Source organism: Glycine max, chromosome 15 (genome assembly GCF_000004515.6).
Source record: "Glycine max cultivar Williams 82 chromosome 15, Glycine_max_v4.0, whole genome shotgun sequence".
Lineage (NCBI taxonomy): Eukaryota > Viridiplantae > Streptophyta > Magnoliopsida > Fabales > Fabaceae > Glycine > Glycine max.
In genome coordinates, this window is record NC_038251.2 from 53134734 (window position 1) to 53160755 (window position 26022).

Below are 26022 nucleotides of genomic sequence, written 5' to 3' on the forward strand. Positions count from 1 at the left end.
CCTAAAGTTTCCGAACACAATCTAATTGATTACTAAATGTGGTAATCAATCATCTCGAGCCATAAAGTCTTTCTTCAATGATCCTTGCCATATTTCAAGTAGAAGTGAGTTTTGTTGTTTGTTCTAACACTTTGTAAGTGATTATTAAGTATAAGTGATGTCCAACCATGTACTGAATTCACGTTGACAAAAATGAAAAATACTCGTATCAAAAGTTTTGTTATTCTAATTCCACTAAACCTTTTTCACTAGCATGCCCTAGTCTCAAATGTCATAACTTGATCTTATCATGCAGTGTTTGGCTAGCCATTGATGCATGAGAAATAATGGTAGAAACATAAAGAATGTATAAACCATTCCTCTTAGTTCCCTTAGCAACTATTAATCAACCATTAGAAATCTTAAGTATACCATGTTCTATTTTAGTTGAATAACCTAAAACATCAAACATGCTTATAGACAAAAGATTTCTCTTAAGTTCAAGGACATACCTCACATCTTGCAATATAATTTAATAGTTATCATACATTTTCAATCATATGATACCCATACCTTGCACCTTGCAATATTTGTTATTGCCTAGAAGCACCACTCTACCTTCTTTGAGCTCATCGATTAATTAGGAATGTATAAAACAAATTATTCCTTGAGTTATTTTCTCCATTATTAGCACATGATTAACTCCTAAAATATGAATTGTGGGCTAACTTAACAGAATTATTAGTGATCCAAATTCATTCTCAAGGAAAATCAACCCCCCCCCCCCCCCCCCCCCCGAGTTTGCTTTCGATTTACATATTCTTTATGTGAATTTTAATTAGGTAGAGGTAAACATAACTATACCGTGTTTAACTTGTATTGCACATAACAGTTGATTAGATTCAGAGCAGATTTCTGTTAACTAATTTTATGATCTAATTATCTCGCTGTCCCTTAATTGGGTCATGTGGCAAGACGTCATGCACGCCTTAAAACTCTTCCGTGTAATTGAACTTCATATCTAACTGTCGTTATCATTACCTCACATTTTCACAATCTCAAAATACACGTGTGTCCGTATTTTTATTGCATTATTATATTTTATTATATTAAAATTTATAATTTCAAAGTAAGATATACGATGAAAAGAAAGATAAAAAAGTAATAAATATATAAACTAAATATAGAAAATATGTGTAGAAAGTAAAAATTATCTAAATATTTTTCTAACCGTAATTGCAAAACAAAAAAAATTATTCAAATCATGTTCGCTTTTGACAATATTTTTTAGCTTATTATCATTTTTTAAACACATATCCAAAATTAAAAAATTATAGAAATATATAATGGTGTTTGTTTTTTTTTTTGCTAGCTTTTGATAAATAAGAAATTTCTAAGACAATGAAAAATAATTAATAAATATTTTTTATTTACTTTTTTAGAAGAAAAAAAAGGATAGTATTATGTTGAAGTATTATAGGAACATATTAACTTAAAAATATTAAAAATTATTTTTTTTGTAACAAGAACGTTCATGTTTTAGTGACTTACATAAATTCATTTAATAAATTCTCCTTAAGAGGAAAAGTCATCTTAAACACTTTACAAAAATTCAATAAAACTATTTCCTAACATCATCGATTAAGTCATTTTATCACAATTTGATGTTCATGATCAAAATATAAAATTTAGCAAATTTTTTTTATCCAAATACAAATCCAAAAATTAATTTTAATATAAATTTGTATGACTAAATATTATAAACATGACATGATCAAAGACAAAAAAGAAAGAGATATATCATCGTGTTCACAATTATGTTCCTTTCTTCTTTTTCCTTTTCTATAGGCTCATAACATGCAAACTTCAAATACCTCGACTACACATAGAAATGAAAGAAAGAAAAAACAGAGCAATAAAAAACAAAAGAAAATTAATAAAAGGCAAAATTAATTGGAAATGTAGATAAAAATAACACATAAGAAGATAAATAAAAAGTCTATAAAATGTAAGTGGTTTTCTTAGTTTGTCTATCTCATTTCTTCTCTATTCTCTCTTCATATCAAAGACTTTGCCAACACAACATCATACATGTTTTCACCGTTATTGAATATTAGAAAATTATATATTCTCATGACTTTTGTTCCCTAAAGGCACAAAGATAATGATAAAAAATAATTAAAAAACTTATAGTATGAATGAGATAAGGGAAAAATTATTAGATTTTTTCTTCTTTACCTATAAAAACACTTAAGAAGAAACAATAAAGTTAAGTAAATAAGAATAAAGCAAAAGAAGAAGACAATTAAAAAGTTTATAAAATATAAGAGGTTTTTTACTGTCTATCCCATTTCTTCTCAATTTTTTCTCTTAAGATCAAAGAGTCTTTGCCAAAACAGTACCATACATCTTATTACCTCCTGGAATATTAGAAAATTATATACCCCCATCACTTTTCTTCCCTAAAGGTATAAAGATAATACAAAAGTAATTGAAAAAAAAAACTTATAGCATGTGAAAGGAAAAAATCATTAGATTTTTTCTTCTTTTACTTGTAAAAACACTTAAGAAGAAACAACAAAGTAAGTAAATAAAAATAAAGAAGGAGAAGAAGACACTTAAAAAGTCTATAAAATATAAGATATTTTACATATCTTCTAATTTATCTCTTTAGATCAAAGAGTTTTTTGCCAACACACCACCATACATCTTTTCACTATCATGGAATATTAGAAAGTTATATATTCCCATGATTTCTTTTCCCTAAAGGTACAAAGATAAAAAAAATTAAAAAAACTTATAGCATGTGAATATGATAAAGAAAAAATCATTTGATATAAAATGATTGACATTATTACTTGCATATATAGAAAATTATTGATCAATCTACTAGGAGAATTTGACTACAAATGTGACACTGAAAAACTTGAAAACAATTAATCAATAACGGTTTTTTTTTCTAAAAAAGAAAAAAGAAGAAGATCAAGAAGACTTTGAATGTGTTCGATGCAAGACAATAACCTAACCATGAGGGAATTATAGCCATATCTTTCCTATGTTGTGTGTCATGTTCAATTTCATCCTTCCAAATGTAATAAAAAAAATATAAACATCATGTAAACCAAATTTATACCCAAAAGAACTATACATGAAAGGAAGTTAAAGAAAAAATAGATGAAAAGAAAAATGCTATAGATAGAAACTTGAAGTAATAAAATAAATTATAAAATAGAAAGATATTCAATTTGAGTATTGTTATTAATTTGAAAAAAGTATATATTCAAAAATAAAAAATATGCGGTTACACAAAATTATATCCCTTTTATATACTAGTATAAATTAAAATAAAAGAACGAAATCAGTTTAAGTTTAATAGTGTAATTGATTTTGTTGCAACGGTTATGGGCCACGATACGTTTTTTGTTGGAAATAATGTGACTATTGTTGCCCACTGTTATACGCCATTACTTGAGTTAATTGGTTGGGAAAAGGAACGGTTATAAAAACTCTCATTTCCTTGTAGTTACTATAATGGTATTAAGGATAAAAAGGTATAAAAAAATGTGAAGATCAGAAACAGTTATATCCCCTTTATATGTTGGTATAGATTCTCAGGCAATCCTCTGAATACATGGACCCTCATTGAGAGAAGGAATGCGGAAACAACACTTCAAACATATCACATGCTATCAGCTATATGCTCCATGCTTTGGAATATCTATGAATTTAACTCCTCTAAAATAATGTATAAATTAAGAGTAAAGATATATTCATCATTAATTAAATTATAGTACCCATCCAACGGCTACATACAACTTCATCTTCCTTTACTTTGTAGTACGAAGCATCATTATTAGGTATCCAGATTACGACAGATGCACCCACTAATTAAAATCTCAAAATGCCAAATCAAAACACATTCAGATACACTGAAATGGCAATGAAGCATAACAAGAAGTTGGAAAGAGGTAGCTTTTATTTGCAAAATGATGGCATTCCATCCCATAAAAATCTACATCCACACAATTTATAATGAACAAGAATGTAATACTTCTTTCTTTAAACCATGATAACACAGATTGTCAGGAGAGATTATAGTCTTCTAGATGTTGGCAATGGACACGGGCTCTCGGAGGATCCTCTCCATCTGTTGTGCCCTGGTCTTAATTGACATGTCAAAGACCTTCTGGCTAAATTCAAGCACAAGCCCACCAAGTATGCTTGGATCAATCTGAAAAACCAAACGAAAAAAATAATCCCAAATTAACAACTTGAACTCAGAAGACAGACGGGGCAAAAATAGATGACTTGGTGGTAGGAATGGGGTTCAAGGGAGGAGGGGGGAAGAGGTTAGTGGGTTCGAATCCCCACCATTAACATTCTAACAAAAAATCTAACAAACATTGGCTGATAAAAAAAATCAGAGGGGGAAATATATCACACTAGTACCTTCTGTTCAAGATGAACCTTCGCTCCAGAACCTATTATTTCCTGAAGAGTCTCCTTCAATGCCTTTTCCTCTTCAGGGGGAAGAGGCTGTTAAAAAATTATAGTTAGGTAATGGAGTAACTAAATCACATCACACTGTTGTTCAATGAGATAAACTTCATATCACATCCCACTAATCATTTAGCAAGCTACAACTTGAATTTGTTAACACTACTTACAACAACAGTGGTCACAGTCGCTTGCACTTCTCCCTTATATGCCATTGACAACTGTGCAAACCTCTTTGCAATGGTGTCTATGTTTTTAAGCCTTCCATTCTCAGCAACAATAACTTCACAAGGACAAAAACAAAAAAAATTAATCGATGAACCATAGTATTAGAAAAATAATGTAGCTAGCATCTAATTAGTTTTAGATAAATGAAATCATTTGAAGCGCTACAAAAGTGGCAGCAAACTAACTTGCAGTCTTCCAAGACAACAAGAGTTTTAAACATCTAAATACCATGACATGTTACCTTAAAGACTAACACTATTATTATATTAAATGATGTCATCATCAAGGTTGTCAAAATTTTGAACACAAGCACAAGAAACCTAATAAGAGTATAAGACAACAACCTAGCAACAGGGCACACAGCAATTACCTAATAACATAGAACACAGCAACACAACCAGAGAAGAAAGAGACGCAGGCACACAGCCACAGCAAACAGAAGGAAGAATGTGCCGTCGGTTAGGTAAGTGAGGGAGAGCAAAGGTTAGGAAGGGCTGGGCACAAGGGAAAAGAGGGGCAACCAGCACCCAGAAGCAGACAGATGATTATGACTTAGAAAAGGGTTGGCAGCAATTTAGGCAAACATATGCAGAAATTGGGCAATTTTTGCAAACCAGGTTGCAAAACCCACCCAATTCATACTTGTGGCACATGTTTTGCACACCACTCCAATGATCTAGAACATTGGAGAAATGATCCAGACCACTCCACCTATGTCTGTTATCCAGCTTGACACTCACGGGAAGAAAAATATGGATCGTCAAACAAGTTGACGTGAGTTTGACAATACTGACTGTCATACTTAATGAGGGAAAAAAAAATTCCATACTTCAGACCTTTTCTTTTTAATGTACTATGTAGCACTCTCAGGCATTTTTTAATGGTATTATTCTAGATGGCCAAACAATTTATAATTCACACAAACAGCTAAGTAGAATAAGAGCATTGAATTCAGGTGACACTAATAGGTCCCAATTTGTAGATTAGGGAAGTGATCTAATGTTGTCTACACTAGGAGAAATTCAAGAGTGAATTAAGAAAGGAGCACGTGACTTAATCTGTTAAAGTGCAAAGTGCAAATGTAAGGAACTCAACATGCACCTGCACACGAGCTGTTTGACAGAAGAAAGAATGGATTATGTTTCGTTGTCAACGGTTTGGCCAACAGTATCACCCACTGCATCGAAATGCCCCTCAATAAGCAACTTAGACTCTCTTTGATAGCTGAGGATTAATTAATTTGATGAAAAAGTTGATATTGTATCACTACAGGCTGACAATGGGGAGACACCAGGATATACAGACCACACTCTATGGAATTGCTTTATTTTACTAAAGAAGCAATTTCTAGCACTAAGGTTATTAAGCTGGAAGAGAAGATACACAGGTTGTATATAAAGGTTGTTCAGGCTTTAAATTTTCCTGTACAAGATACAACAGAGATCAGCATTAGATTGGGAGATGGTCACCACAAGTTGGCAAGTGGGAAATGTGACTTATGTGCATAGTAGTGAATCATTAACGGCGTGGAGCAGCCACCCCCAAAAATGCTAGTGGTATATCGGTTAGCAGGATGGCTGCTATTCTAATATTACAATGTATAATAAACACTCTACTATTAATTTATTACATATTAAAATTTATAATAAATATTGTTATTTTTACTAGGTGAAAGAGGCACTATATTTTTTATAAAATGAAAATAAAATGAAAGAGGGAGAGAATAGAGGTTAAATAGAAATTAGCAGGGAGTGTAAAAAAGTACTGGTTAGTTTTGAGAATAGTTGGAGACCAAAGAGAGGTATTCCCTTCATATATTATTATAGATATTACAGATTATGGTATTATAGATTATAGATATTAATTAAATATTAGTATATGAAAAACTATAACAGATTTTTCGATGCTTTATAATTCACACACAAACAAAGCAAAGTAGGAGACCAAAAAAATAAAATTCACTGAAAGATGAGAGTGCTAAACAATAAGCTGAGGTAGGTGCCACAGTAACACGAGAATAATTACAAATGTAATAATAGTACAAAGAGCAGAATTGCCTCCAATAATTAGCTCACATTCGCATAACATGTTAAAATACAGATATATAGAAGAGAGAAAATTCAAGTAGAATAGCTAAAAAGGATTGAAGGGAAATTATATGCATGTGAAGATGTTATTAGGGAAAAAAAGTTTTGCTGCTTTCAGGATTAATGTTCTAAAGTCAGAAGGAAATTCACATGTGCCATGCCAACTAGTGGATAAAAGATCAGATTACACAGTTGTTTTATTATATTAAGGATTATGTAATATCTGTATCTAGGGATTAACCCCAAAATAGGTCAAACATTGAAGTGATATACCTATGTTACACTAGTATTGATCATAGGAGCCATTAAATGCTAAACAACTAGGAATTCTTAAAAGAAATATAATTGAAAAGTTCTATGAAATTTTCAAGGGGTCATCAGTGCAAACAAATTTTCCTTTCTCTTGTTTGAAGGAAATTCTTTTTCCAGAGCAACAATGGAAGAAAGTCCACTAAGACTAAGAGAGGAAACAAAAATGCAACTACGAAGGGGGATCTTTCAAAATAACTAAATAAATTAATAGAAAACAAAGTGCCAGAGAGGTTCTAAATGCAAGAAAGCTATCCAATCTCAGCATGACAAAAAAACTATTTCTCAATCCATTATAATAGGGTCAGCGATACATTTTTGAAAATTTGGGCACTCCAACCAATACACTAGAGAACAAAAATATTTGGTCAAGGTAAAATTAACCTAATGTCGAATTGTGGATATAGGTTTACAATTTATAATAAATCTCCACATCCAAAAGGTGGAAGTAGATGCCAACATCATTGACAGCATATGTACAAATAATTTATCTCACTCACACCATTAAAACCACAAAAAGATATAAGTCCCTCAATTTATTTTAGCAATGTAAATGTGAGTATAACTTGTAACAATCATACTAAAATACGAAGCTTATCATACCAAGGAAGTTCTTTGTAACATCCGAAAACTTGGCTTCCCCACAAATATCCTGGATAACTTTAACTCTAACATCCTTAGCCACAGACAAGTCCCTTATAAACTGTGAAAATATGGGACTATTCTTTACTGCCTCAACAAATTGCAGAAGCTCAGTCTCAACCTTTTCCACTGCATTGGCTTTCACAGATGCAATATACAAAGCAGAGGCATAGTTTCCTGAACCTCCAAACAAAGCCAGAGGGACCTAAAAAGCAACGAAAAAGACAAAGAAAAACCAGATCAAACCATCTATAACAACAATCAAAAATGGGGAGAAAAACTTTTTACAAACATTCAATTAGCCATAACTGAAATACACTATATAATGAAAAAATAATATTCTTTTGGTTCCCCACAGGCCACAGGTATCCTCCTTCCGAGGTAATATTATTCAAAGCACTGTCAAACATTAAATATGAACACCTCTCCTAGCAAGGATTTGAATCTTAGTTCGTTGTGGTGTGGGGCGACTAACCCCTTCCGCTAAACATAACCACTCCACTTAACAAACTATTTAACTAAAAACATACCGAATTTAGACCTTGCAGTTTTATAATTTTATTGAATTGAATGCACTGTTTTCCATACATTTAATTTTCTTCTATGAATCACATGCAAGAAATCCCAATTCAAGACCAATGTATTGTATATTACCTTAACTTTGGTTTCCTTTTGCCCCGGCACGTTGGCGTAATTTCTGGAGGCCTGCACAAGATGAATTGGGAACGAGTTATTCCAAAAATTAAAATGGAGAACAGTTAAAAAAATCATAGATTTCAAAATTTAACACGGATTGAGGACACGGAAGCGAAATCAGAGGGAAAAGATAAAGAGATTCAGATTGGGTTGGGATTTTTGGTTCTTACGAGGGAAATGAAAGGGGCAACGAGGGATCGTTGGAGAGTGGATCGCTGGGAAGTGAGGAACGTGGATTTGGTGAAGAGAGAGATTCCCGATCTGACGCGGTTGCACAGTGCCATCAATGCAAAACCCTAGTTTTGGCGAGTTTGGTTCTGTTGTTTTGTTTGGAGAGAGAAGCAAAGAGGAACTGAATCTGAATAGGGCTATTGAAGCCCCAGGTGACGCAGCAGTAAATTTGAACACGTGGCTCGTTCTATTTCTTTTTACCCTAGTTCTTTTCTTTTCTTTTTATGTAGTAGCTAAACTAGCTCAATTCATTAATTTAATAATGCAGACCTGTTATTTGATATATACAAATCTTTAATTTAAAGTTTAGTTACAATTAAAATTTCTCATTCCTCTAATAATATGTTTTATGAAAAAAAATATTTATTTTATAATTATTTTAATTATTCATATATAATTATTCAATCATGTCATCAATATTTTACACATAAAAGATTTAAATTATTATTTTCTATTTAGAGATTTATGATAAATTAAAAATATAAAAAAGATCAAACGTGTGGATGAATATATCTGGGTAGAGATGACAATGAATAGAGAAAATAACACTTGTACTGATTTATTAATTTCTCATATCCATTTAAATGTCTAACTGATAAATGATGACCTATTTACTTTCCTACACATCATTACTTGTTTCACAATATTGCATTTTATCCTTGTTATTCCTGTTTTTTTTATGCAAACTTGTGCATTTGATGTTAACCCTAGTAAGCATCATTAAATATTTAACTGGCAAATGATAAGGCAAAAACTTTGTTAAAAAGTTACTTTTGAATGTTACAAGGGAATGAAAAGTGTTTTTCTTGTTCTTCTTTTGCATGAGAGAGGAATACTTAGAGAAATTGAAAAAACAAGGAAATTGTGAAGGAAATTGTCCTATTGCAAATAATATCAAAGAACTTCTCAGCACAAGTCCTCTTATGCACATTAGTCTCCACCTTTTGAAGTTGAGAGTATTTCATGTTTATGTTTGTCTTACAGCTAAGAAGGTAGAGAAAATGTATTGTGCACATTACAACTATATATATATATATATATCTTTTTTGAGAAAAAAAGGTAACAACACAAATTCAAAGATATACTTTTTTTGAAAAAATTAAAGGGTATATCTAATATCTAATGATATACAAATAGTTGCATTTTATACATGAAAAAACATTGTTGATGCAACATTGCCTTAATAATTAATAAAATTTAAATATGTTTTAGGTCCTCAAATATAATTTTTGTCTGTGTAAAATTTTTAGCACGAATAAAAAAAATTAGTATATTTTTTGGGCAACTCAATATTGAAAAAACATCACTTATATCGGTTTTATATATAATTAATGCAAAAAATCATAATCGTAAATTTGGATAAAATCAATTTTGTTTTACGTAAAAAATGACACATTTTAATTTTACGAAAATGAAAAATAAATAAAAATTTTATAGGGACTAAAACAAAAAAACACAAACTTATATGGACTAAACAATTAAACCAATAATTTATTAGATAAAATTCACAAGCCTAAAAAAATAATATTTTTTATATAAAAATAGTAATTGTAAGAGTAACTATAAAATAAGTATACTTAAATACCCTTCTTTTATCGACTCAATTTTGGATTGGATGTACACAAAAGATATAACAAGTTTATAACATATACTAGGTTTATTTCAAGAGATTTTGCTTTCAACATATAAATTTTGACATTTATTGGTGGCAAAAAAACCAATTAAAAGTTGTCATTATTTTACAATGTTATAATTTTACCACAAATGCTTGAGTTCATCTTTACCTTTAAATAAGAAAACAAAGGTTCTAAAATATATTTTTCATTTTCATAAATATAGAAATGTTCAAAATTTATCTTCACAAAATTTTCAACATGTTTCTCTTTCTCAAAAAATGTGTCCTTTTTTTATTGAGTAGTGTTCAGACATCCAACTTACGTATATTACTTTTTTTACATTAATTATATATTTAACCGATGTGAAAAAATAACACATATACATTGATTATATACATAAGCGATATAAAAAATCATCATTGTAGATTCAAATTTACCTAAACCTATGTTATAGCAAAAAAATGACATTTCAATTTCTTATTCTGCTTGACTTAGTAATGCTTTAAATGAAGGTTGGTTTTTAAACCTCATTTTATCTCCAACACAGACAAGAGATCCTTTAGGTACTTGAACACCTAGGAGGTTGCTTGCATGCAAAAATCGATATATTGTCTAAAACCAGCTAAGCAGAATCACATTGTGTTTTGTTAGTTGACATAACATGGGCAATTCTCCCTGATTCAAAGTCAGGGGACAAAAAGAAACAAAACATCTTGTGCCAAGTATAATAACAATTTTTTCCACTCAGCATCACATAACTGTTGAATCAAAAAAAAAAATGGGCATTGCAATGCAACTCATCATGTCATCGGTAGGATGTCTCTCACCTACATGGAAGGACACGAAAAAAAATAAGTCACATGGAATGAAAATATTACAAGCTTTTTCAGCCAATGCTACTTGATTTTGCAATAATTTTTTTTTACAAAATTACTGATTAAGTTTATATTAAATATTGGCGTCAAGTGTAGAACAATGCATTCCAAAAAATTAGAAAGAAAGAAAAAATAGTTCAAGTCAGGTTGAGTTCAACTGCTTCGACTGTATGACCTAATAATGGTTGATTACACTTGTAGACCTGATTTAACCTGAACATCCAAACTAACCCAGATTATTTTGGTTTGGATAAATTCAGGATCATTGGGTTCACCAATCCATCCAGGTTTTTGACCACCCCATAGGTAGAAGAACATCCAATGAAATAACACAACGAACTACTAAGTCATCGACACTGACCTTTAAGAGCTAATACTTGATGTTCCATAGCAAAGAAGAATTCTTGGTATTAATTGCATATTTCAGTTCGGGTGAGACACTCTCAGATATTCTATGTGATGACAACCTTGACCTCAAAATTGACAGCAACTCCTTATGTTGTGATTGCTTTCTCTTCAGTACTTGTACGAAAGCATGAAATCCAAGCCATTCTACTTCTTCCTTCTCCAATACAAGAATCGGCTGAATATCTGAATTAAGACTTATGGAGTGCATTTGTTTCTTTATCATCTGGTACATGTACCTGGTAGTTGATCATGAAAGAAAACTTAATTGACTAACGGTTATAATTCCTAGATTTAAAGTATTCAGAAAGATATACATAATCATTTGATTGAGAATTTATTAGTTTTATGAGAAAAGCCAATCAAATCAACAATGAGAAAAGGGTGTCTTAATATCAGTTCAACGATAAGATCATATCATACCTCAAGGACCTTTGTATAATATTTGAACAAAATCTTTTGTGGAGTTTGCACATGATAGATAGATCCCGAATATAACAATGGAATTTCATTGCACACAACAAACATACTTGATAAATATTTAATCTCACAACAGCTGCTGAATTTATATTTGAATCACAGAATATAGGGTGGCATTTAGGTCTTAGAAAGAGACGCAGCTTCTCCTTGAGATTAATGCCTGGTTTACCTTGCCAGCAAACAGTAAGTGTCGAGCTTAAATGGCTACCCAAGTACCTGTTGGGCATATGGAACTACTTATTCCAAGAAAAGAACCAAGAAAAGTTTCACAATATAAATAATACGCAGCACTAAATAGCTTTCAGACACACACATCAATCAGATGATTACATTAAATAATTTCAAGTTCCAAATATGATAACAGGTAAACAATCGAAAACATCCTACCCCTGAACACATTTCAGTAGAAATTTGTCTAACAAATTTATCTTAAAATAAAAAATGAACATCTCAACTACCAAACCATAGTTGCAGGATATGGGATAATCTGTAAACTTCTCATATTATACCTATCCCAAAGTAATCTAAGTAACCCCTGATCCTACTCCAGATAACAGAATATCAATTACAATTCAGTCATGCACAAGTCATTGCCTGTGAAATTCTAACTAAAATAACTCACTAAATACCCTTACATTACATCTGAAAAGCCATAATATGAAACTACATGATTAAAACCTAATATATAAGTTTAACTAGTGTAAAAATCTTTTCCTAACCAGAGCCAAACTAAGACAAACAAGCATATGATGCTTACAAAGTTATTTTACTAACTCTGTAAAAAACAACAGATGGAATGGAGAGCTGTTTTGAGTCAACCTTTATGTTTCTTTTGTTTTAAAGCATGCACTGGAGTATTACCACTATAATTTAACATTGAACTGTTCTCTGTTTTTTTTTCCTTGATTAAGCATGGTATGCTCACAACCTTTCAGCGAGACTAATCTTTCATTCACAGTACCAAGTAACTCAAACCACTAACCACCTTAACCTCTAAACTGTTCAACTAAACACCAATTACAAAAAAAAAAAAAAACATTTATAATTATTTGCTACACTCAAACATCAATGATCAATAAACACAGAAGCAAACTTGTATTTATCAAAAATGAATTATGACAATAAGATGAATCAAAAAGCTTTAAATGAAGATTAACTTGGTGTAGTCAGCCTGAATTTCCATAGTGGAACAATTGATAAGAAGACCACTCCATTGAAGAAATGAAGTAGCACCATCTTCCCCCACATAAACCCTGTTCAATGGAGAGTCTGATGTATGTTCTACATCAAAGTTTGCACCAAACTTTTTGTTATTCATGTAGCAGTTGTAACCACGAAATCCTCTTTCTAGCCTGGAGAAAAAGCTAGCTGCCTGCTTCTTTGATGTTGATATAAAAAGGAAATCATCAATAAATCGCATTAGCAAGTAACAGGAAGATGAGACTTTATCATCACAATTGGTTTGCCCAAAATTATTCTCTATGCAACTGCCACTTTCAAGAGTCTTTTCAAGAAATGGAAATATTACATGTCTCTCCAAATGTCCATAATACATGGAGCAGAGCAAAGAAGACAAAACCCCTCCCTGGGGAATACCAACACCTTGCAAGTAAAATTTTCCATCAAACTGCAACACATTGCGCTTCACATGCTGCACAAGATCTGCATACAGAGCTTTCTTTTTCACGGACTTCCATCGTTCCTGGGATAATATACAAGTTTGAATTAAGTATAGTATAGGAATCTTCTTTTGTGGAAACACTCACTTTATTTTAAGCATCCTGTGATCGCTTTAAAAAATAAATAAATAAAAAGCAACGGTTCCTATAATAAGGCAATACCAAACCATTTAGTCTTATTGGTGTTATGCATGGACCTACACTAGAAGTATTAGCATACTTAACAATGTCGAATAGCAGCATGGAACAGCTAACCCCAAAACAGCTATAATGGGATACCGAATAGTGAGATGGCCACTGTTATGAAATTTTAGATACAAGTTAATTTATATTTATATACTGAACATACATGTATGCTCAAATATATTAAAAAAATCATCCAAAAGCAAAGATATATTCATTATTAATGTTGACATTAAAGGACATAACTGACAATCTGTGTATTTCTCTTCTTATTCATTGAATCAAAGATTGTGCGTATATATAGATAAAAAAAGATAAGCTAGTAAAAAAGGAAAATATTAATCAAAATCTAATCTAAATCTTAGAGATATAATCCTACTAGATAAGATAATAGTTTCCTACTTTCCTAGAAATTAGCTATTATGTCTCTTAATCTCTACCATATCATAAACAGAATCATATCTTAATCTTAACCATATTATAGCAAAATCATATCGTATCATATCTTGACACCCCCCCACCCAAGCTGGAGAATACAAATAAAATGCTCCAAGCTTGGAACATAACTGAATCAACAGAAACTGAAAACATGTCCAAGGTATAGGACTCCAGTTTGCAGAGTACGACACCAAAAACTGATGATTATTCTTCTAACTCAGATGCTGCGGGGGATCACACTGAAACCCATGACAGCAATGCAAGGACATTAGAGACTCAGATATCGATACAATTGGACTTGAAACAAGCAGAGGAAGAGCTGACAAGTCACAGCTTCCAACACTCCCCCTCAAGCTAAAGCTTACTATGCTTTTAGCTTGTTACAATACATTATCATTCAAACTGATTAGACGGTTGCGGAAAACAGTTGGGATAAACTGATTTCCATGACAACAATGGATTGGACTAGTAATCAGTTGCTGAAAAAGACTGTTCTTGACCAGATCAAATCGCAAAAACTGTAATTGAGTTAATGATTGGGACAATGCCAGCGCATTTGGGAAAAAGACAGAAGAGGCCAGTGCAACTGGGACAAAGATGGGGCCAGTGCAACTGGGACAAGGACGAGGCCGATGCTTCTCGGACGGGCATACCAATCATTTGACCAAAGTTCCACTTTCCAAATTCAATAGGCAAAAGCTTAACCATGAAAAATCAACACTCAAGCAAGCACCATAACATGCCCATGTGACAGAGTGCAATCGATTCTTGCCACTACCACCAATTCTCTCGCTTTATCTCTAAAAAACAGAATCTGAGAAGCAATCAAACACGATGGATCTGGGATCAAAACTCCAAATCAATGAAACAAAATAAGGAGCTTTGAAAATCTGAGAGAAGGGGAGAAGCTGCTAAAAGAATAATGGAATCAAAAGCAAAGAAAAACACTCTCGTGGCAGTGGAAGAAACTGAATTAGTGGGAAAAAGAATTGGATTAAGAAGAAAATAAAAACTGGAAGAGATTGAAGAAAAACACTCTCATGGCAGCGGAAGATGATTTTGTTCATGGAGGATGTCATGGCTCTGATACCAGTTAGAGAATAAATGACCAAAAAAAACAAGATCAAAAGAAAGGGAAAAGAAAGTAGTTAGAGAAAGAGAAGGGATGAACAAAAAATGGCCAGAGGTCAGGGATGGATACAAACTACAAATAACAGAAGTGAAGTATAGGACCACAGCACCTTAGAGGTAAGGGATGGCCAGAAATCATCACTGCTGACAAATGTCACCACTGGACAGAAACTGTCACCTGAGAAGAGTGGGTTTACATGAGAGACTGTGTTCAAGGGTCGGAAAATTAGGATTTTATTCGAAACCTCTGATTCAATGAAAGGGGAGCATTGTGAAATTAACCCCCAAAAAAGCTTAAGGTGATACTATCATATAGCTAAATTAGGGAATTTAGGGGTTACCTAGTTACGATGGCACCCTGCAAGATGCTGTGATATCACCTGTTATTGCAGCTATAGCAGCAGCAGCTTTTCAAAACCACAATTTGATCTCACTAGAGCATGCTATTGATAAGAACAAGTACTACTACTAGGACTGTCCTTATTAGCAACAGAAATAGGTGTATCAGGTTATCATCTTTGTGTAAAATTGCATTATTAACGTCAGAATACCAACTTCCATTCTCTCCTTTTCCTTTTCTAAACCCTAAATTTTCAAAGGGAAGACCCCAATGTACCAAAAAGGGAAACAATATTGTAATTAACTAGAAATGGGGGTGTTGTGTGTGACAATATAGAAACAAAGAGTAGAAACAGTAACTAAGAATAAAGAATAGTGAAAGGAGAGAGAAGAGAGAAGGCTGATTGTATTCTATCCAAATTCCCCATCCCCCCCCTCCCCCCAAACACACACCTTTACAATCTAAATCTGCAGGGTATATTGACCTGAAACTATCTATTAACTGTTGTAACAACAAACCACCCACATAAACCATATACATCATGACCCAAACATAAACTCTCACATGTGAACTTACAGAAACAGGACAAGTTAGGAATTGAAGTCATTAGCGAGTTGATAGAGATGATCAGCATGGAGTCAATATTGATTGATACTGTTTTCTAGGCAAAATGGAAGACCTAACACATTGCACACAAGGTCTAGATAAAACATAATTGACCACTAAGCATCATTAACAAAATGAATTGAACATACAATTTCCTAATGTATCACTAAATAGTACAAATTGAATCATGTTAACTGAATATACAAGAATGTCTAGTTCATGTTGCCTGTTGTGTCTCAGCCACTGACTGGACCAAGGAATCTAGTATAAATATGAACATAATTATATTAAAACAAAATCTCAGTTTAAAATACGTGTAACTATAGTGCCTTTGTCAACTAAAATATGGGTGAACAAACAATATGGGAGGAAAAGACAAAATTCAATTAATATACATGTCTGATTCCCAGTGGATGGTGTAAATGAATCATTTATAGGAAGAGAAAGATCATATTGATGGTACAAGGCATTTACGCTTGAATGTGTAAACTTGTTATGACCCCAAATGAAACAACTAGAAAATGACAGAATGTGCAAGTATACTGTATACACACCCTGATGACTCTCCTATGAAAAATTATACATACCTGGTTAACAAAGACACCATGCCAGGAATGAAAGGAAGCAAATGAAGTGGACTGTGTATGGCTATTGTTACTTGTTTCATCCTGCATTGTAAATTGCTTTTGAACCTGCAGAGACTTCTTTGTGCAAACAACTTGATCATACTGCTTAAGAAAATACACATCTTTCAGTAGAAAATCTTTCATTATGTCGAGAAGCTTGTCCTGATTAATAGAATCAAATGCTTTCAACACATCACACTTAACAATGAATAGACTAGGCATAGATGCTGATCGCTTCTTCTGGCCGACCAAAAATGGGCACAATTTTTTGTAAACATCATTGTAGTCAAACACTGAAGAACCTAACTTGTTGGGCTCCTTGAACTGAATTCCTTTTAGAATAGTATGGGCATCACAGAGAACAGAATTGACAGACAGATAATGTTTAAACTTGGGATGTTTTTTTACCTTCCCCTTTGTTTTGCAATTTCGAACTCCCATACTATGTAGCAGTGGTATTCTTGAAGAACCTTCCAGATTTGCCACCATCCTTACTCCATTTTCTTTTGGTTGAAGTCTAAGCTTTGAAAATCCAAATGGTCTACCTTTAAGAATATTATGTACAGCCACATCATCCAGGTAACTGTATCTCCAGTCTTTGAAGCAAGAAACAGTGCTAGCAGCCAACTTTTCCCAAACTGATTTTCGATAATAGTAAATATCTTGTTTCCCTTGTTCACTTTCAGTAACATAGAAGTTTGCTTCCACCAAAGGTACAACCAGAAAAGAGAAATACCAGAATATCCACTTCTCCAGAAGCTTGCGTTTGACACCATGGACTGCATCATTCCAATTCTTGAATTCTTGATGAAAGAATTTATTTTTCCCTTCTATATACTTTAGAACAGAAGCACTTTGACTATTTAAAAAAAAATTATTTGATAGGAAAGGAAAAGATGATATTTTAAGTTTGTGCATACATAGCTTTAGAGGGAATTTCTCAAATCTCCGTAAGTGTATGAACTTGGAAATATTTCTCCTCATTATTCTCCAAGTAGGAGGAGTACCTAATAATTCAGAAGGAAGTATACTCCTAGAAACAGCCCATATGAAAGATACAACTTGACTTTTTGAGCAGTATGACTTAAAAGTCTCCGATTGTGAATCTGTTGTGTCCATGGTATCTGCACAGTATTTAATACCAAACTCCTCATATTTCTTGTGCACATTTGTCGTTGATACATTGTCCTGCAGTAAAAATTTAATTGGTTAGGTACCAAATATTTATTTGAATATGGAAAAATAATAGCATTATAATTATTAGGAAAAAGCTAGAAACTAGAAAGCACTTTAGACATTGTATGTATCAACTATCAACTTGAACCAAAAATGTACCCATGCACATCAACTGAGAATTCTAGAGATAGTTTTCTATAACCTCGTCAACATTGTGGAAACTTCTTGAACCAACCAATATAGCAGAATTTTAGTATCCTAAAGAGGCAAAAATAAAAAAACCTTAAGTCGTGAACTAGATCTTCCAATGGTATTTTTATCCAAATCCAATGATGGAACACAATGCTTATTCAAGAGCTTTGTATGCTGGCAATACCGTGTCCTACGAATGAGATGCTTAAACCACTTAACAAGGGAGTGATACCTGCAAAAACATATTAAAACTAAAATAAGTACAACTTAAAAGAAATTAGAGCTTTCACAATTGACTTTGAATTCTAACTCATATAAAAGGCTCATCTTATGATTCTTCCTGATGGGAACCATTCTAGGTTTACATCGAAGTTGGTTTCCCATCTCCTTAAGAAGATCAAGTGTGTATTTCCTTTCAGAGATAAAATACCATGCTAGGACACCACAATTCCAAGGAAAAATCTGAGTTTCCCAAGGGTATTCATTTCAAACTCTAACCAATTTTTCCTGGAGTAGTTGTTTCTCAATTGGCTCATCCCCCATAATAATGATAGCATCAACATATACAAATAGAAATTTTAGTTTACCTCCTTGTAAATGTATGATGAAGATATGATCACTATTCACTTTATGCCCCAGAGATATCATCATTGTTGTAAATCTCCCAAACCCATTTTTTACCAGCTTGAGTTAGGTTGAATTGGGTTGACCCATTTGACACCCCTATTTGACATATAAATTCATTTGCAGCACACTAATCTTATTTGTCGGTCTGTCAAAAATCCCCCACATCCTATTTTTATTCAGATCTTTCATTTCCTCCTTCATGGATTAGACCCAAATGTCATCCTTTAATGCATCTTGTACTAATGTTGGGATTCTAACAAAGTTAATAGATGAAATGAAGCTTAGGTGATACAGGGGAAGATGTTTAGCGTTAGGATCCAGTTGAAAGATATGGGACCTGGAGTCCCACATTGGAAGTATGGATTCTAGTGTGGGGTTTATTAGGCCTTTGGCTCTAGAACTACAACAGCTAGCTTTTGCGGTGTGGTTCTCCCAAGTATCTCATCATTTGCTAGTTGCTACTTTCCTAGAAGTCTCGCAGAGACTTGCTAGTTGCTACTTTGCTTTATTATATAGTTGAAATGTTGAATTATTGTTTGTATTAAGATAAAACGTAGATAATCTGCTGGTGGGGTTGCCAATCCAAAACACAGTGGTTGCAATCAGTCAACGCCGGTGAACAGCAGTTAACAATATTTGCAGGCCACAGGCACTATACCTGAGTACACCTGGAGTTCAGAAATCAGCTACAATGAAGGCGGCAGTGGCTGTGATTGAAGGCAAGCTTAGGGTTTTTCAAGATGCAGGGATAAAGACTCCCAGACTGCGAGCTACGATACCAAGTTGACAAGATAACTGAAAAATTATAATTTTTTCTGATTGTTTACAGCAGTAAGCACAAGAAATATATAGGTATTAGAATTTGGGCTTAAGGCCAAACTCAACCCAACAAAAATAGCTTTTAAGGTGAGGATTGCCCAAGCTTTATATGCACAACTAAGGCTTTATCTCTAATTGATGTGGGACATGAACCTCCTAAGAACCGAAGTCCCAACGGCTGTACACTATGCTGCTTCACTCAACTTTTTTAGTCAACCCCTTCTCACAGGTAGCCCTTTCCGAGAAACTATCAACCAAGATCCGATAGCTGCAAGGCCTGTTAGAGGTGACCTTTTAAGGCAGCTTTCCAACAATAGGCAGGTGAAATATTTGGAAAAAAAATGCTAACATAGAGATTTTGAGCTGCAAATCTGTACATGACAGTAAGAGGGAAACTAGGGAAGTCTAATCCAAATTACAACTAATAAGGAAACATTTTATACATAATTACACGCTACAACACTTACATTGACCACTTCTGTAGAAACTTATCAAGCAAAAAGTCGAAACTTGAAATCAAAGCATCTTCTAAAACAATTGTAGGAATGGTTTTAAATCAGGCCTACAGCATCATGAAATTCAAGCTCCAAAGCAAAAAGATAATTGGATAGTAGAATAAAATAAACTTCAAATATATTACGAGCACACAGTACAGGACATGAACTGGGGAACTTATCAATGATTACTGATTAAATTTTAAGAGTGTGATAACATTCACATTAAAGAATGTGTTGTAACTAAAAGGGCCTGCATAAACTTACAGGCATCCAGAGTCAATGAGACATGTGCCATTGCTGTGCAAACAAGATATTGGCTGGGCATTTGAGAAGCCAAAAATATTGTCTATGAGACGCTTTGAATAAGCCAAATTTGGCTTTAAGGAATATAAAATATCTGAAGATAATTTGTGAAGGAAAAGTAAAATATCTTTAATTTAGAAGACAAAGAAACGCAATAGGCTCTTATGACATTATAACACTAGGGCAAAATAATGTCACTCAGGAACTTGAAGGACAAGTGACTATGAAAAAATTCATAAAACAATTCATGTTTCGAGCTTGTAAACATAGGGGCAATTCCATATACAGTATCAGTGAACCAAAAAATCCCATTTCAAGAAGGGACATGTACAACATACAGATTCAAAATTCAGTGGTGGATACGTTTCTTTGGAAAAACCTCATGAGAATACTCCTGGTTATAGAAAATAGATTGCCTTTTGATTTCAGTCCTCCTGGGAACAGCTGGAAGAGATTGCAGGATTAAACAGCAAGAACACTGCCACGGCATCTGCAGCTAAACAACATATAAACAGCATGTGAATAAAAGATAAACAATTATATTAAAAGATCACAAAACCAAGTTTGACACAGAGATGATTCTAATGCCTACCAAAATTTCAGGACAAAAGAAAGTGGCATTCTACAGTAGTTCATAGAAACAATTTATCACCTTTGCATGATAGCTTAAGCCAGTGGTGTTGGACTGAGAACCAGCATGCATGGAATCTGTATTAGTAGGAAGTACATTGCAATGTGTATTTAGACTATTTTCTTCAGGGCTTGATTGCTTTTGCTTTTTGTAACTACGCCGCTGCCATTTAAATGGCCTAGAACGCTTTCCAAGCCTAGGTGTAATACAATTCAAGCCTTGTTCCCCTTCTGACTCCAACTTCCTTGTAACAGTTCCAGTTCTAGTTGACTTAGGAACTTCAGAGACACTGGCATCATAATCCCTGGTCCCATGATGCCTGATCACTTGCATTGAAGACTCACTGGTGAAGTCAAGGTTAATTGAAAAGCCCCCAGGACAAGTGGTACTGTAAGAACTATAGCACTTTTGTTTCTTTACTGGTAGGTCATCAGCATCAGCTCTTTCTCTCTTTTGTTCACCTGTTGCAAATAAAACCCACTATTGCAACATCTCACCAATAGTCAAGATGCAAAAGGATATTCCCAATGTCAAGTTTCTCTAAACTCATCACACAAATAAGTTTTCAGGAAAGAAGACACAAGATAGCAATAACAATAAGTTGGTTCAATAATAGTAGACAGTTCATTAATTCATGACTTTGTCCAATCACTGATATACAGCAGATATGGCAATGGTTATCAAATTCTCAGATGTAGCAATTTACATTCAAATCTTCCAAGAATTTTAATGACTAGACAAGTAACTTTAAGATTATAGTATTAATAAACAGTCTGGAATTATAGCAAATTGAACATAGGATTAGAAGTCTAAACGAATAAAAAAAATCATTTCTTGTTTTATGAATCATGATGGGTTTTGTTAGAATCCCTTTAGTGGACTCAAGCCCAATATCCAAACCCACTATAAGGAGGGTATATTTGAGAAGTAATAAGAAGGGGACAGGATATTTCATGAGGCAACAGAGAGAGCGGATTGGTGGTGAGTGGAATTCTGTTATAAGAGGGGCTAGTAGGATCAGAGGGGTAGACAATTTAGATGGTAGTTATGGACAGAGAATGTTGATCTCTGGAGGAGCTTAGCTCAGGGCAGAAGGAATCTCAATTCCTCTGTATTTTCCTTTTATGATAATCATAATACATACTGCTATTCTCATCCATTATCATTGTTATTGCTTCTTTTTCTCATTTCCTGATTGAGGTTCCTAACAGATTTAAGCAAGATAAACACATTTTATAGCGATAAAAAAAAAATCATCTTCACAAAAATTCTGTTATATTTAATATGTTTTACTGAGAACATAGTGTGATAGACAGACATTTCTTATTACCATATTTCTGATGGTGAAACTTTGATGAGCCCATGAGCATTTCAAAGCATAAATCGCTGATTGGTGGACCTGCCACCTGGTTGTGTTTTCCACGGGGAGCTGGCAAGAATATAGATGTATTCCTTAGTAGGTAAAACATAAAATAATCTCCAACCTGCATGGATGGAAGTTTTTACTTAGTTTTAACAAGAAAAAGAATAAAGAATTAAAAGCTAGCTTCATCTAAATAAATATTATCCTAAAAATCTTAATATCATAACATACCCTACTTAACAGAAGACACCAAGATGCACAGGATAAAAGCTCCACAATAGGGCTTGAACATTTACTCTGCACATGAACAAAATAAGCAAATACAAGACATACACTCAAACATATATGCACACTAGAATTCATAAAATACATGCTTTTGTGTATAATAGTTCAGTGTCAGAGAGGTAAAGACATAGATGCCTGCCTAACCAGTAACCTTCCTCTAAAAATAATGGAAGGAATAAATCATATTTGTCTTCATAAAAATTACAACCCTAACATTATTTCATACTTGGATCACATTGAATCCTCCATTTTCCAGTTTATACTAGAACTATGCAGTCTTGAGGCATGCAATAGCACAAAAGCCGCTCAAATTGCAGTGCATAACCATAGTTGAAGATTTCAGGATCAAAAGCACCCAATTAACATAGCAAATCATTTTAGGTAGTACCTTATGATCACTATTTCATTGTATCTCCTTGAAATATCTAAACCAACATTAAGAATACCCTCATAATGGAAAAGCAGCAACAGAAACAACAAAAAAGAACAATGCTGGAGAGTAAAAATTGACACAAATAACCTAAAAGATTGTACAGCACTAAACAAGAAAGGAAGAAATTTGTCACCTGATCATAACCGGAACACAACACATTGGAATGTTGCTCTCGAAGCAGCATTTGTTCAATGGTCCTCCCTACAATCTGAAAGTCAAAATCAGCATTCATAAACCATTATCTCAAGGATTCAACCCAAAAGTCAAACAAGTAAACTTATAGAAACAGCAATCAAACAGTAATAACAATAATCCACAATATTCAGAATGAGGTGAAAAACAATGTATTAATCTCAGTAAAGGTTGGAATGTTATATCAAGTATCAGAAACCAAAAAGGAAATTAGCAGAAAACAATCAAGGAAACCTCTGTTTCACCCTCTCTATAACAGATTTCTCTCCCTCAACCATCATGGCCACCCTTTCTACCTTCTAGAATATACTTTTAACCCCTAAGTTTCACAGTTCACTTGCTGAAACTGTAATATTTCCTTATCCCTGGAATTATTGTACTCAATGGTCTCGCCATAAACCCTCACTAAACTCCCTGATATTGTATGCATCAACCATTTTAGCACTAACTTTACTACCACTTCACTTTAGTTCCTGATTTGCGGAACACCATTCATGTTGGTCTTTCTTCACTTCCTTTTCTACTAAAGTGAATAATTGTTTTTTTAAAGTGAGAACTAAAATGAAGGTTTGCGCTTATTGGAACATAAGAACTCATGACATTATTAGATTATTACTTAATGTAAAAAAAAAAAAAGCAAGAATACAAAAAAAAATTTAATTTTCATGCAATGTCATCACAAAGATACCTGTATCCTGTTAACCAATTAGAAAATCATTTTAGGTATGACTTGTAAAAGATTAAAAATGCTTTATCGAAAAAAAGAAGATTAAACGGGCATCCTAATTAAATTCTAAAAAAAAAAAAGAATCAAAAACACTGCTTAAGCTACTAAGGACTCATGTCAAAGGACCAAAAAAAAAACAAAAAGGGCTTTGCATTTCATAAAACCAAATAATCGAAAAAAAAATCTTTATCATCATATAGCATATAACCAGCGTTTATTAGTTTACTGGTATTTTAGTACGTGTAATATACCGATAAATGTAAAAGATTAAAAAAAAATCCACTTGTTTAAGAAAAAACTCCATGAGTTAAAAAACAAACAAAAAAAAAATCTACAGCAGAGATACATATAATCGAAATCCCGAAGTCGTTTTCTTCTCCATAAGCCATTTCTTTCGAAACGCGAGCGTAGGAGAAAAAAAAACAGCACTTTTTAGTACCATATGTTGGGACAAGCGGGAGGAGGGTGGGAAGAAGAACGGGAGCGGCGAAGGCGCGTTTCCCGAAACGACAACGAAGCATTTCGAGAGCAGTTTACAGTAGTCAGAGGGATCGTCGGGCCGGAGAAGAAACTTCTCCGCGTCGACGGTGCAGCCGAGGCAACCGCAGCCGCGGCAGTGGCAAACTAGCGGAGGCGGTGGCGGTGGCGGAGGGAGCAAGGAAATGATTGTGTCGGAGAGGGTTCGCGCTCGGCCGCGGAACATGCGCCACAGCACGCCGGGAACTGCAGGCTTCCTGCGTTTTCGCGTCATTTTGACGGGAAAGAGAGGGAAAAGTGAAAGAAAGAGAAGGAAAGTATTTGAAAGGGCGTATTTACGTTTGAGTGAGGATAGTATATATTTACTTTTAAGTGAGACGGAGTGGACAGTGAAATGTTAAAGTTGAAAAGATAGACAAGACATTCGACTTGTTTTGGTAAACGTAATAATAATAACTTAAAATATTTAATATACACATACTTTAAAAATATATACACACTTTACAATATTAATTAAGAAATTAAAACAAAAAATATTAATTATATAAATTATAAAAAAAATTATCTTCCATAAAAAATTTCCTTTTTTAATAAAAGTTTTATTTTAAGTTTTTTAATTAATATCTTTAAAATATTAGTTAACATTTTTTATAGTAATTTTATAAAATTGCTTATATCCACATATGATAATTAGTATAGGCTAATATTTAATAGATAGATTGGAAAGAAGGGTGAGTTGTTAAAAAAAAATCAATTTGATGATTAAGCTACTAGTTGACGATTTCATGATACCATATGAAAAATAAAATAATTAAGATTTTATTCATAGTATAATTTTGAGTGTTCAAGAAATATATATAGAATATAAAAAAATAATAAACTCTAAATTATTTTTAACTTGAATTTAAAGACAATAAATTAATTTATAAAGGTTATAAATTAATAGGTCAAAATATACTTATAGTCTTTTTTTTTCAGATTGATTTCCTAATTTTTAAATGTTTTGTTATGACTTATTAAACTATTTTTTTTATTATGTATTGGTATAGAATATCTATCAACTTTATCAATGATTAATTTACGTCGACGAATCTTATTGATAACTTTTATCCAGAAGACTTAAAACTTTACTTAAAAATATTGAATATATTGTCATTTATACTAACAATTTATCCATACTCATTAAATATGTTAAACCAAGTTATTCCTTCAATCAGTTTACTAGACTAATTTAATGAATTTGATAACACAT

The 26022-nt window shown here is 33.0% G+C and overlaps 2 protein-coding genes across 6 annotated transcripts; both read right to left on the reverse strand.

Moving 5' to 3' along the window:
• Nucleotides 1-3937: 3937 nt before the first annotated feature.
• Nucleotides 3938-8868, reverse strand: LOC100790990 (ATP synthase subunit O, mitochondrial). Its single transcript, XM_003546836.5, has 6 exons — nucleotides 8609-8868; nucleotides 8397-8447; nucleotides 7704-7947; nucleotides 4647-4759; nucleotides 4429-4515; nucleotides 3938-4210 (listed from the first exon to the last, which is right to left on the reverse strand). Exons 1-6 carry the CDS (start codon nucleotides 8720-8722, stop codon nucleotides 4082-4084), a joined length of 738 nt encoding a protein of 245 aa, XP_003546884.1. The 5' UTR covers nucleotides 8723-8868; the 3' UTR covers nucleotides 3938-4081.
• A 2004-nt stretch (nucleotides 8869-10872) lies between these two features.
• Nucleotides 10873-25095, reverse strand: LOC100790649 (telomerase reverse transcriptase). 5 transcript variants are annotated; one of them, XM_006598200.3, is made up of 13 exons: nucleotides 24733-25095; nucleotides 23508-23582; nucleotides 22888-22953; nucleotides 22624-22777; nucleotides 21315-21754; nucleotides 21026-21152; nucleotides 20624-20756; nucleotides 18507-18648; nucleotides 17010-18236; nucleotides 13203-13747; nucleotides 11989-12261; nucleotides 11522-11804; nucleotides 10873-11112 (listed from the first exon to the last, which is right to left on the reverse strand). In XM_006598200.3, the coding sequence occupies exons 1-12, from the start codon at nucleotides 25042-25044 to the stop codon at nucleotides 11531-11533; spliced, it is 3768 nt and encodes a 1255-aa protein (XP_006598263.1). In that variant the 5' UTR covers nucleotides 25045-25095; the 3' UTR covers nucleotides 10873-11112; nucleotides 11522-11530. The 5 variants fall into 5 exon arrangements, with proteins under 5 accessions (XP_006598263.1, XP_006598262.1, XP_040865490.1 ...); XM_006598199.3 differs by having other exon boundaries at nucleotides 21026-21158; XM_041009556.1 differs by lacking the exon at nucleotides 22888-22953.
• Between the last annotated feature and the right edge of the window lie 927 nt (nucleotides 25096-26022).